Consider the following 13,073-nt stretch of genomic DNA (forward strand, 5'->3'; position numbering starts at 1 on the left):
TCCTGGAGCTCTAACCAAACAAACATACTGTAGTACCCTGTCTATCTGTGAGATAGCTAAACTGTTTATTCCAACACAACACAAACATGCCACATTTGTAAAAGTTAAAAGTAATGTGGCTGGCTCCACCTTTAGTCTGCTCTCTATTTTTCTTCTGACTGTGACTTCATAATGGCATACAAGTGAATCATTTTTAAACCAATGACTTTTTTTCTATTTAGTCATGTGAAAGAATAACAGTGTGACAAAACTTTTAGATCCAGTGATTGGACAGCACTTATTATTGTTATTATTGAAGCATAGGCTTTTGTAGATAGAAATGTCAAATTAAGCTTTGGATTAAATGATTCTGTGACGACATCATGTTGTTTGTAGATTGATCATTCAGCTTTGTACCTTATAATTGTTAGGCTGTGCATACATTATGTGTGGTTGAGAACATAATAAAGGATATACAATAACTGAGAGGACGCCATATCTAAGCTACTACCTATTACTGAAAGCATCTCATCTTGTAAGAAACAAGTATTTAAGTTTCAGCCACATGCCTGGGAAGTTTGTCCCACAACTCTACAACAAGTCTTCAGTGGAAATCAAACCCAGGCCTCCCGCATAGAAGGCAAGAATTCTACCACTCATCTGTCAATGTTGCAGCATGTGCTGAAGCTCCTGCAGAATTCCAGAAGGACATAGGAATGTTTAGGGAGAGGGTCTCTATGGAACTGCTACTGTATTCATTTTGTCAGCCTTTGTCATGTATTAAGAAATGATCAGAAGATAACTCAATAGCTATAGTATATTTGTGAACTTAGCAGTGACTTAGCAGTCACTAGCTACATCAGCAAATGTGCTGATGATGTGGTGAGCGTTAAAAAGATATGCAAATTCCCAAATCAAAAACCTTGGATGAACACTGAGATCCGCTCCCTGCTCAAAGCCCGTGATGCAGCCTTCAAATCTGGTAATGAGGAAGAACTGAAAAGGGCTAGGAAAAAATTAAGAGCTGGCATAAAATCTGCCAAGAAACAGTACAAATCCCAGATAGAACACCACTACAACACCAACACTAACCCACGGCGCATGTGGCAAGACATAAATACAATCACAAGCTACAAGAGCAAAACAAGCCCTGTAACCGCTACTGACCCCTCTCTTCCAAACAAGTTTAACACCTTCTACGCACGCTTCTAAGCTCAAAACCCTGAACCAACCACCTGGACCACTGACTCCCCTACCACCCCACCCCCCACACTATCCAAGCTAGATGTGTGGAAATCACTAAGAAAGAGTGAACACGCATAAAGCTGCTGGACCTGATGGTATCCCTGGCCTGGTACTCAGAACATGTGCCTGGCAGATAGCTGATGTCTGTACCGACATCTTCAACATGTCCTCGGCCCAGGCCACTGTACCTAGCTGCTTCAAGATGACCACCATCGTGCCAGTACCGAAAAAATCAGCCCCCACATGTCTGAACGACTACCGCCCTATTGCACTCACCCCCATCATAATGAAGTGCTTTGAAAAACTACTTATTACACATTAAAGCCAGCATTCCAAAAACACTGGATCCTCTCCAGTTTGCCTATCGCACAAACCGCTCCACAGAGGATGCAATCTCTATAGCTTTACACATTACACTAACCCACCTGGATAAAAGGAACACCTATACAAGAATGCTGTTCATTGACTTAAGCTCAGCATTTAACACCATCATACCCATAAAACTTTCTACCAAACTCAGGGCTCTAGGTTTAGATACAACCCAATACACTTCCTCACCAGCAGACCCAGACTGTCAGGATTGGCAACCTCACCTCCAACACACTCACCCTTTACACCGGTGCCCCTCAAGGCTGTGTGCTCAGCCCACTGCTTTACTCCCTGTTCACCCACGACTGTACTGCTTAGTTCAGCACAAACACCATCATCAAGTATGCTGACGATACCACAGTCGCGGGCCTGATCACTGACAATGATGAGACTGCCTACAGGGAGGAGATAAAACAACTTGCAGACTGGTGCCGAACCAACAACCTATGTCTCAACATCAGCAAAACCAAAGAGCTGATTGTTGACTTCAGAAGACAAGGAAAAGTTCACTCCGCCATCTACATAAAAGGGTCTGCGGTGGAGATGGTGAATAACTTCAAATTCCTAGGTGTTCACATCTCTAAGGACCTAACATGGACACTGAACACCTCCAGTCTCATCAAGAAGGCACAACAGCGGCTGTACTTCCTGAGAAGGCTGAAGAAAATACACCTACATCCACAGATCCTCACCAACTTCTACAGATGTACGGTGGAAAGCATACTGACCAGCTGCATCACAGTCTGGTACGGCAACTGCACCGCATCCGACCGTAAGGCACTACAGCGGGTGGTCAAAACTGCCCAACACATCATCGGGAATGCCTTACCATTCATCCAGGAAATATACAACACCAGGAGTCTGAAAAAAGCCACCAAAATTATGTCTGACCACACTCACCCCAGTCATAACTTGTTTGTTTCCCTACCATCTGGCAGAAAGTTTCCGGTCACTCCAGTCGCACACAACTAGACTCTGAAATAGCTTCTTCCCCAGAGCTGTCAAGCTGGTGACGCCCCCACTCCCTCCCACCATATTATGATCTCTCCTAACGTCTTCCTGTACCCACAATGACTGTACTCCTACACCACTACACACATATGTAAGCCGAAATTGTACTGTCCCCTCGATAGCCCAGTAAAACTGTACCGGTCGTAATAATATTTAATATTTATTAATTAACATGTTATTTATGTTATATTACATGTTACTGTTATTGCTTTTGTGTTACTATCTATTGTCTTATCTTCTGTACTTTTTATATACTGCACCTGAGTGACTAATGAGAAACACTTTTCATAATACTATGCACCTGTGTAAGTTTAATGACAATAAAGTTGAATTGAAGCTGAATTGACTGAATTAAGCAGAAAACTTTTAGAAGGATAAATCATCTTTCTGCAAAAGAGTACTTACACGACTGTTTGTAGCAAAGAGGTAGCTGGATTTAACTCACTAAATGCTGAAAGGCCTTTGTAGCTGATTCGATTTCCTTCAATCCTGTCAACACAACACAAAATAAACAAGCTAATCAAATCTACAATTTTAAAAGGAATTGTTTTTCAATTGTCATTCACTCAAAAACAAAACCTTTTGAACTGAAAAATACTTTATATAAAATGTACAATACAGTACACAGTCTATACTGTCTGAGTTATATAAGTATTAAAACTGGAAACTGAGACAACACTGCATATTTGTCATAATGGTTTATTGTTGAGTTTATAATGAAATACAGGTATATACTGTACATTTGAAGAATCTAAAACTGAAGAATTAACAATTAATTGAAATATAATATATATATATATGAGACAGAATAAAAAAGTAAAAAAGAAATTTGCTTGGGGATACCCTGGATAAGAATAAGGGCCAGAAAACTTTTTCAAATTTAACTGATCATTCAGTCATGCTATTCATTCATTATACCATAGAAAGAATTAAATCTACTTTTCATACATGTTAATGATGAGGCAAAACATTATCAGAAATAGATCTAATCTGAGCTTTCATTTAGATATAATGGCATTTCTCCCTACGTCTTTTGGACATCATAAGCATAGAGAGAGATGATTACACCTGGAAACCATATTGTGCTCTGGGTTTTCTCAGTGAATCGCACACTGCACATGCATGCCTGGGATAATTGTCTGAAATACCCAGCCCCGGATTTACAAACACCCAGCCTTTCGCTATAATGAAGCCTGCATTTTAGGATTTGATTCTCACAACATAGGTGTTGGGGTTGCCAGATGGTTGTTTTTTTAAAGGATTTGTGTAGTCGGATATCTGGACAAAATTAATGGACACAATGAGCAATTCAGCCATTTTCATGTTAAGTGTGTGTTATTGTAATTTATTTTTCTAGCAAACAAATCATAAGGTAATGTCCCTGGACACCTCCACATTAACTGCAGTACACGTGACATGGACCATCACAAGAGAGCAAGCTCATCATTGCCAAGTCATACAAAATTACACATCTAAGTTCTCTAGAACTAAGCCGCGCCTGAACAGGAGACTCCATCTGTCCCGGGCTCATTAGTGCAAAGAGTTCAGGAATGCCGTATAGAAGCCAGGACAGAGTGCAAAACCCGGAAATATATAGCCCAAGGGAAAGAGAGGGACAGGAAGGACAGCAGACTGGAAACTAGGGACAGGACAGAGAAGGAGCGCCCTCTGGCTGCAGAGGGCGTGACACCATCCTTGTAGTGTGACCTCTCACTATAGGCTCTTACACTACAAATTTTATGTTCATAAATCAAGTGACAGGAATACACCAAATTGTGATAATCTTGATATTGAAATATGCAAAATGCAGTGGATGTCAACAGTAAATGTACTGTAAACAACAATCAAAAGAGAATTTTCACACACTTTTCACACAGACTAATTGTGTGACGTCTCAAAGTAATTTTCTAAACCTGAACTAATCTGGGTGTTCCATAGGGTTTGAACATACGCAATCAACAGATCTTAGTTTTTCATTTTTCTATATGGTTTTAACTTCTTCCTTAAAAGGCTTCAATTTGAACATTCATTGTGTTTAAAATATTAACAAGTACAGCACTTGTAAGTACTCAGAATTATTTAAAATGAGTGAATACTTTTGCAAAGGACTGTGTCAATTTGGATACTGTCAGTTTGTATCATAATATGTATTTTCTTCATGCAATTCTGTAAATATCCTGCTGCAATAAAGTTACAGAAACCCTCCGTACATACCATAACTCCCTCAGAGATCGGTTTTCATTCAGGGCCTCAAAGAGAACCATTAACTCCTCATTGCCAATATCTGTCCATCCAAGACTACCATAAAAATGAAAGAAAAGAATTAACATCAATGAAAATAACAACATTTCCATTCAAAAAGTAAAGATAACATCCCATGAGAGATAGGTGTCATAACTGTACAAAAATAAATCATATTTATAAAACACATGAATAAAAAGCTCACAAACCAGACAACCACCACCAAGAACAAGTAAATAATTGATAAACAGAGAGCATATCAACTGTGTTAAAACTAGTTTTAAAGTGTACTTTCAAGAATTGTCTATTTAGAATCATAGGCTTTGGAAGAAACGTGTCTGAATATTTTAACTGTCTGAGATGAACGTTACAGCATGAAAGGGGAACTGCAACTCTATTTTTATGTTTCAGGGTTATAAAAAATCATCATTGATTCTTTGCAACTCAAACCACAATAAAAGTAAAATGTACACATGTAATGTGTAAAACCTCCAATTTACATCACAAAATACATGACATTTCCAGGTATGCCCAACACCATATTCTGTGATTCAGAACGAGGCAACACAACGTCCAGTAAGGTGAAGCAGCCCTATTACATTGTAAACACTGTTCCATCTCTTTTAATCTAATAGAAATACTGCTTTCAATTTCAAGACAGTTTTGCTGATAAATGGAACTTACTTGTTAACACTGCATGCAGATCATGTTGGAAACCTTCTGAGGTGAAATACCTGCTGCACAGCCTGTACTTAATTCGCTCATACATCGCATTACATTAGTCATTACAGTGACTAGTGAGCAGGAAGGGCCGTATCACGTCGCAATTCATGGGAAGTTTCATTCTTGCCCATGGTGAGACCAGGGGTTTGCGACTTACAGTACTTTCACTAAGTTCACGATTTTGAACTTAATTCGAAATTTCTAAAATTTTCATATACCATCAATGAATTAATTTTGTTAATGAGATTTAATAACTGTTTTGGGACTGATACAGTTTTCTTCTTATTATTATCTTATTGTTTCTTACTGAGCCTGCAGTTCTCCTCTAAATAAACGAATTAAATTAATTAAACATTTGCATAACCTAATAGTGGTGCTATTTGTAATGATTTTAATGAAATTGGGCCAGCAGTTCTCCTTTAAAAACAGTCAGAAATTTCAGTGATGTCACTAAAGTGCAGTTAATTTTTCTGAAAACTGCTTATAATGTTTTGGGTTGTGGCAAGCACAATAAAGCTCTTCCACTTAGCCAAGCAAACCTAGCCAGCTTATCTTTAAAGGAGGAGGAAAGTGGAGCACCTAGTGAGAACCCACAGAAACACAAGAGGAACATGCAAGCTCCACATAGCCAGATGCCAAAGGTCAGACTAGAACTAGAAGGAGTGTTAAACTCCACAGCAGCAAGCAGTCCATCTTAAAGATAACTCTCTAAACATATAGGAGGAAAACCTGCATGACCAAATTTCAGGATTGCTGAAGCTTACAATGTAAAAACTTTAAATCTGTAGGAGAACATGCACAGTGAAGTTTATTTGACTGAGAAAAATTCCTCAGGTCAGGGGAGTCAAAGATCTGTATTTTCGCTTTAACTGGAGAAAATGCACACTACAATGAAAACGATTCACAACATGCTGACATCCAACATTAAAACACCAGGAAGGTCTGCAGGATCTTCCAGTGATGATAATAAAAGGTGAAATTTTTTTTCCATTAATGAAAAAGACTTTTAACACTACACTACACCATGTGGAAAACAATTGCTGCATTGAGGCTTCAATGCTTGGCAGTTATCTGAAGTGCACTGCCATAACAGCAAAGAATCAGTAGAGAACGTGCTGGAGATCTTACAGCAATGTACTCCAGAATGTGTTCATTCCCCTCCAATGAGACTCCATGGCCTCAGAGAAGAACCAGAATGCTAGAATGTTCTTTCTGACATGTGGAAGAATACGACAATATCAAACTTTCAAAACTATACTAGCAGCATTGAGGGCAATGTAGTTATCAAAAAGTGGACATACAAAATATTAATATAAATTAAATTTATTTAAATAAATATATGAATACAAAGCCATATTACCTGTAATAAGAATGTATGTTTTTGTTAAATATTTTGTTACATATTGTTTGCTTTTCAACAATTGCTTTTTTCCCCAATACTTTCTCTAAACAGGACTGAAGAACCTGTACGTAAAAAATAACATTAATTAAACATTAAAATGTTCTCAAGGTCCCCCGCAACCCTGAACTGGATGAAGAGGTTAGAAAATGGATGCATGTCCTCGAGGTATGAATAATCACGACCGATGGTAGCAGCTCGTGTGACTTATCGTAAATGAACAGATACATACCCCAAGTACTGCAAATTCTGTGTAGAACACAGTACTTCAGCAAGTACTTGCATAGCCTCCACATCTAGTTTGTTGTCTCCAAGCCTAATGTGTAAAAGGGAAGAATAACAGGATATTAAGCTAAATATAAAGTGCACACTTTCTCAATTCACCCATTACGTATTGAAAGATACATCAGAGTTTACACGTTATACAGTATATCAGATATCAGAATATCTAATCTGGAAAAGGCACCTATTTTAGCAACACAAAATAAAACACATACAGTAAATGATACATAAAATTATGTTTTTCATCTTAATTTGTTAGCACTGATTTTTCAGTTGAGAACGCTTAGGCAGAACCACAGTACACCAACACAAAGAGTGAAGATATAGAAACATTTGAAGTTCCTTTTTCACATTACAGTAGAATATTTTATTATGTAAATATGATGTATTACTAATCCTGATTTGTGTTGGAACACTTTTGTTCACAACTAACTAGTACTCTATGATCTAGCCATGAGGGAGATTATCAAACGACAAAATGTGTTGATTCCATTTTAGAAAACTGTCTTTCACAGCAATACTGACCCAGCAATCTTAGTGATGTGATTATTGATTGACTGTACATTAGTACTGGTTTAGTAATTCTGAGAAATTGTAAGATTCTCCTGAGAATACACTTTAAGATAATTGCTATTTATTAAGCTTATTGCACTTTATTTTTACAGCTTAGTCCTTGGTAACACTGTTACAAATATGAAGGGAAAAAAAATAGTATTTAAAAATGCAAAGGAGCTACTTAGCTTGCACACTTACCAGAGCTTTTCACATCTGTACAAGAGGGGCTGTAGATCCCTAAGAGACTCTGTAGTAATGTTTGTTGCGGTTAAATCTAATTCTGCTATGTTTCCACTCACAAGGTTTAAGAAATATTTCACCACACCGAAGTCCATTGGAGAAAGGGGATCATCACTTACATTCACCCGCAACACCTTGGGATGGATGTTCTTTGCCAGCGAGCTGTTCTGTTGCTCAAAAAAACAATGCAGGTGATTTAAAATGTTAGCTCCAGTCTCACAGAGCGTTCTGATTTCATCTAACAGCCAGGGGACATAGAATTCTGATTTGCTCTTTCCCCTTAACTGTATATGCCTGGCGAGAAGACTTTGGTTTCGTTGGGAAAGCAGTCCAGAAAGAAATCTATTGAACAGGTCCAGGTATCCTGCACTCATCCCTTGTTGATGACAGACCTCAGAATCACGGACGTCTGGGTCAGGCTTTTCAACCAGCACATAATACAGAGCGGCAAAAAACTCCTGGACAGTTAAGTGTGTGAAGGAATAAATATCCACTGTGCAGTAGGGCTCTTGAACTGAGGTTTTATCGAGAAACGTACTCACGAAATCGCTGCCAGCCAACTGCTGCACTTCAGAGTCATTGCCATAGAAGAGGGTTTCGTGCTGCAGCAGTTTAACGTAAGCCAGGCGACCTAGGAGAACAACAGTCTCCGTCATTTCCTCCATGTTTCCTGAGCTGCTGCGCCAAGCGGTTACTGTCCTGCTCTGAGTGTGAGACTTCAGCAAAACAACCAGATATTGCACATAAATGTCAGTCATGGTTTTGGGGCTTTCACTTGTGAGCCCTTTGCTTTCTTTCAAAATGCTACATACGATATAGCAGAAGGCCGGTATGTAACACAAGGTGAACATCAGGTCATTTGCCTTTGCCATATTAAGCATCGTCAGTGCTAACTCTTCATTCTGAAAGTACTTTAGAAAAAAGTCGTTTATTTCATTCACTGAGAAGCCGATGACAACTACAAAGCGGTCAATGCAGTCAATGGGAATGTAACTTATGGCTGTAGGTCTGCTAGTAAGCAGGACTGATGCCCCTGGAAGAAGCTCTCCTTGCATTAAGCTGGCAAATATATGCACCACATCTCCTGGTTGGTCATGCTCAGTAACATATTCCTCAATGTCACATCCCTTATAATGTTTAAACTCATCAAAGCCATCCAGAATGATCAACAGCTTGTCATCGTTGGACAATATATCGTCCAGCATTTTGGTCAGGTGTCCATTTTTTCGCAGAATCAAATCCCTCAAACTGATTGGCTTGCTGATCATGTTAAGGTCTCTGAAAGTCAAATGAATCACAAAGTCAAATGCGAAATACCCCTGGTTATTTCCAACGTCACATAATATCTTCTGGACCAAGACCGTCTTTCCTATTCCAGCGACCCCTGTTATCAGAATTTTCTTTACAGGTCTCCCACCATTCGTGAAGAACAGCTGTGCTGCGTTAATCAGCCTCTGCTCCACTGAATGATGTTGCAAGTGAATCCGTTGCTGTCCAAAGGCAAGAAGTTCATGCTTTTTATTTTCAATGCTGTGGTGTCCGTTCACAATCAGAAGATTGACAAAATGCTCAGAAAACAAGATTTTCTCGCCATGCCGTGTGTTATAATACAGCATGCTTTCATTCCGGCGCTTAAGGACTTGTTTGTGTTTTTGTATTATTTTACTGTACTCTGAAAAATTGAAGAAGATGAAACTGAATTAGTAATCAAAGCCAATGCTTTCAGCAACTAGTTACCTAAAGGTTTTGGGTTCATTTTGAAGTATCAGTAGCATACAGTATCTTGTTACATTGTTAGATTTTTTTGAGGTATTGAGTGAATTAATAGTTATCTCATGTTAAGCATGTTGATTCGTATGTTATTACAGTTTATGCACCCTAAAACGTTTTAATTGAACACGTATACAAACATTTCCCATCTGCTAAGGAAAATGGTAAGAGTTAAATTCTCCCATTACGATCAACTTTGAAATCCTTATTTTCATCAGAAGACTGCCACTGCAGCTACGCTTACGCTTGACCATGGCAACTACTAAATAAAAGCTGTTTACCCTCATCCCGAGCTTCCTTCTTCGGCTCAGCCGCGGCTTCTGTCTTGAACTCATAGAGTTTGTTGTATGTCAAGAGGAACATGCCGGCAACTTCTTCGCCTTTGCAGTCGATGATGTCCAGAAGCTTGCGGATTCTCTTTCGAGGCCCCAGCTCACAGAGCACATCCTCGCGGTCGTCCCTGGTAAATGCCTGCTTCAAAACCATCTCCTCCAGAAGGCCGTCAATGTGATCTTCGAGTTCATCCACGAGTGTTGCTCTGCGCTCTTTCAGCACCGTTAAGGAGCTCATTCTTGAACAGGGAGACACGGTACTGGTGGTACAGTATCAATCTCACACAGCTACTGCAGTTCTACAGTATATCCAAATCAGTTTCTCTCATTTGCTCCAATGGAACATCAGCATCAGGATGCTTTTCCCAGGAACATTACTCCAAAATGCTTGAAACAAGTTTTTACTCACCCCTTCCTTATGCCAGAGAAACAATTTATTTTGTTTCCAGGGCCTTTAGTAGAGAAGCATTTAGGAGAAAGGTAATCCTTAATCCAAACTCCCTGAGCCAACCGACTGGCTGACGCTTGAGAAAGAAGTTAAAACAGAATTAGTTGACAACACACACAACCTGTCTGGCTTACGTAAGAGGCAGACGATATGAGGGAAAATTACATCACTACATCCCATCTCAATGTTTCATACTTCGCCCACTTCCCAAGAAAACTTGGTCAGTCTGAGGTTGGTTTACTTCCTCATCTTTTGATGGTTGTAAAAATGAGTAAATATAATCAACTGCACCTGCTCATTCACACAGTATATGAGGCAGGTAAACATAACTGACACCAACAATGCAGGTACAGGAAATTGAATAATCAGTGTCTTTTGACATTAGACCTTCACATAACCAGTGAGCAAAGTGGTCAAAGTCAATAAGCAGTAGCACGCAGTTTTATTAGAGCTCTTCACAATGTGATGTTTATTATGTTTGAACAGAAAAAGACATTCATGTATTACCTAAATGCGTGTAGATTAATCTTACATGCAAAAAGTTCAGTTAAAAAGCATCTGTGTCTTAGATAAAGGCATCAATAACAATTTAGCATTTTTTGGTACAGAGACTGTATACAATACTTTATCTGTTTTTATTTTTTGTGTACTTCTTTTTTTGATGACTAAACCTTTAAAAATGTCGTTTAAATATTACAAGAATTTGTTGACATTTAGTGAATTTTACGATGATTCTATTCTTTTTTAGCGATGACCGAGGTTTGATTGCTTAAAGTTCAGTTAAAAAAAGCAATAATGTGTTTTCGCACATCCCAGATGATAATGATAATGTTTCTTTATTAGCCCTATACAATTTCTTGCATTAGGAATTCGTCTTTTCGCATACCCCAGCTTTTCTCCATGGAGACACAGACACACAGACAGGGAGAGAAGCTTGGGGTCAGAGCGCAGGGTCTGCCATTGTACGGCGCCCCTGGAGCAGTTAGGGTTAAGGGCCTTGCTCAGGGGCCCAACGGAGTAGGATTCCTCTGCCGGCCGCGGGATTTGAACCAGCAACCTTCCAGTCACAGGCACAGATCCTTAGCCACAGAGCCACCGCTCCTCCCAGATGAATGTGTATTGATACATCTTTCTATTAAATTATTTCTCAGAATATAAAAAAGGTTCCATACATGTGTTATCTGAAAGTTAGAATACTATCCTCATGATAAAACTGAAAAGTTTTTCTCAGATCAAATGGAAAAATAATCATTAAATAAACAGCCATACTGTAAAGATCCGCTTTCAGTAATAAAGGTCAACATTAAACAGTAACTGGGCTCCTATTGATTTTTATGGAGGTATTGTGTGTGATAACACATCTCGTCTTGTTTATTTTGTATAGTGTGTTAGGTGAGGTCAATGCAGGTAGGTTTTCATATTGGCTGTTGCGACGAAAGTCGGACCAGGTGCGATACTCGGTGCCCACCAGGCAGTTTATCACAGACAAGTCAATCTGACTGCTGTCTACAGATATCACGTCCATTAATTATAAACTCTAAACCCATCTTACCAAGATTTCGGGAGGGATCACGGATTCGTTTATATTTTTTGCAACTGTTTTAGTAGTTGGAGTTCAACTCATGTGCCCCTTACTGCACACCGATAAATTCTATTGCAAATTTTGCTCTTTAAATACTGTATAATACAATTGGAATTTTGTGGAAAACAGCGTATTTTTGTAGTGTTTTTTTATGTTTTCAAAATATCGAGTTTTAGAAAGTTTCAGATTTTATTGCGGTTTAGGAATTCTAGATTCTTTCATAACCTTTACAGCTGAAGCTTTGCTGCACTACCTAGTTCTTCTTTCCATCATGACTTCACATAAAGGCGAAGTCGTCATTGCTATTTTTGTCGACAATCTAAAAGGGTTTTGAAAACAATTTTGAAAACTACTATTAAGCAACGCATGCTTACTTTCTTTCCGATTACTACCGTGTTGGTCAGATTTGTGCAAATCAGTCTTTAAAAATCAACTCGTAATTGAGTACTGTACCTACCTCTTGTATTGAATATCTAAAAAGGCAGCTTCTGCATCTTTCTTACTCTTTCAGCTCTCACTGTGCCTCCGATATCACAATTTCACCGTCACCTACAGTCGTTATGTGTCTCAGTAACTGGCGCATAATTACAAAGTAGCTCCGTTCGGTCTTCGCCCCTACAGACAGCTCCAATACTGCAGAACTAGAGGGAGGAAATCTACTTACGAGTAGTCAGGGAAGCGTTTCGACAGCAGGTTGTATGCCTAACAGTATGCATGCGCAGGAGAAAACTGGGAACTAAGTTGTTTCATGAATTGAAATGTGAAGCAGTTATAACTAATTCCCTCTAGAAGTGGTTCCTGTATCAGATCATCTTAATTATGAGAATTTTAATTTTTAACTCAAACTTGGTCAGAAGGATTTTGTTTTACTCACTCCAATACATCATTTTAAAGTCT

General features: G+C 38.9%; 2 protein-coding genes across 5 annotated transcripts in view; both read right to left on the minus strand.

The window, feature by feature from the left end:
- Positions 1-3,093, minus strand: part of larp7 (La ribonucleoprotein 7, transcriptional regulator) — a 19,270-nt gene extending 16,177 nt beyond the window's left edge. Inside the window, exon 1 of the mRNA XM_088631382.1 lies at positions 3,010-3,093. The gene's annotated coding sequence lies outside the window, so the exon portion shown is untranslated. The remainder of the gene's footprint in view (positions 1-3,009) is intronic.
- The window catches only part of LOC148678078 (NACHT, LRR and PYD domains-containing protein 3-like), a 15,445-nt gene extending 2,591 nt beyond the window's left edge, over positions 1-12,854 (minus strand). For 2 of the 4 annotated variants that reach the window (XM_088631333.1, XM_088631345.1), the window contains exons 1-6: positions 12,634-12,854; positions 10,096-10,670; positions 8,003-9,716; positions 7,200-7,283; positions 4,819-4,902; positions 3,010-3,093 (exon numbers count right to left, since the gene is read on the minus strand). In XM_088631333.1, coding sequence (XP_088487459.1) covers positions 3,010-3,093; positions 4,819-4,902; positions 7,200-7,283; positions 8,003-9,716; positions 10,096-10,384 — 2,255 coding nt within the window. In that variant the 5' untranslated portion in view covers positions 10,385-10,670; positions 12,634-12,854. Of the gene's footprint in view, positions 1-3,009; positions 3,094-4,818; positions 4,903-6,928; positions 7,033-7,199; positions 7,284-8,002; positions 9,717-10,095; positions 10,671-12,633 lie in introns of those variants that run through there. The other 2 variants (XM_088631339.1, XR_015936410.1) reach the window with 2 other exon arrangements.
- Positions 12,855-13,073: the final 219 nt, after the last annotated feature.

The sequence above is a fragment of the Lepisosteus platostomus genome, chromosome 1 (genome assembly GCF_059453375.1).
Source record: "Lepisosteus platostomus isolate fLepPlt1 chromosome 1, fLepPlt1.hap1, whole genome shotgun sequence".
Lineage (NCBI taxonomy): Eukaryota > Metazoa > Chordata > Actinopteri > Semionotiformes > Lepisosteidae > Lepisosteus > Lepisosteus platostomus.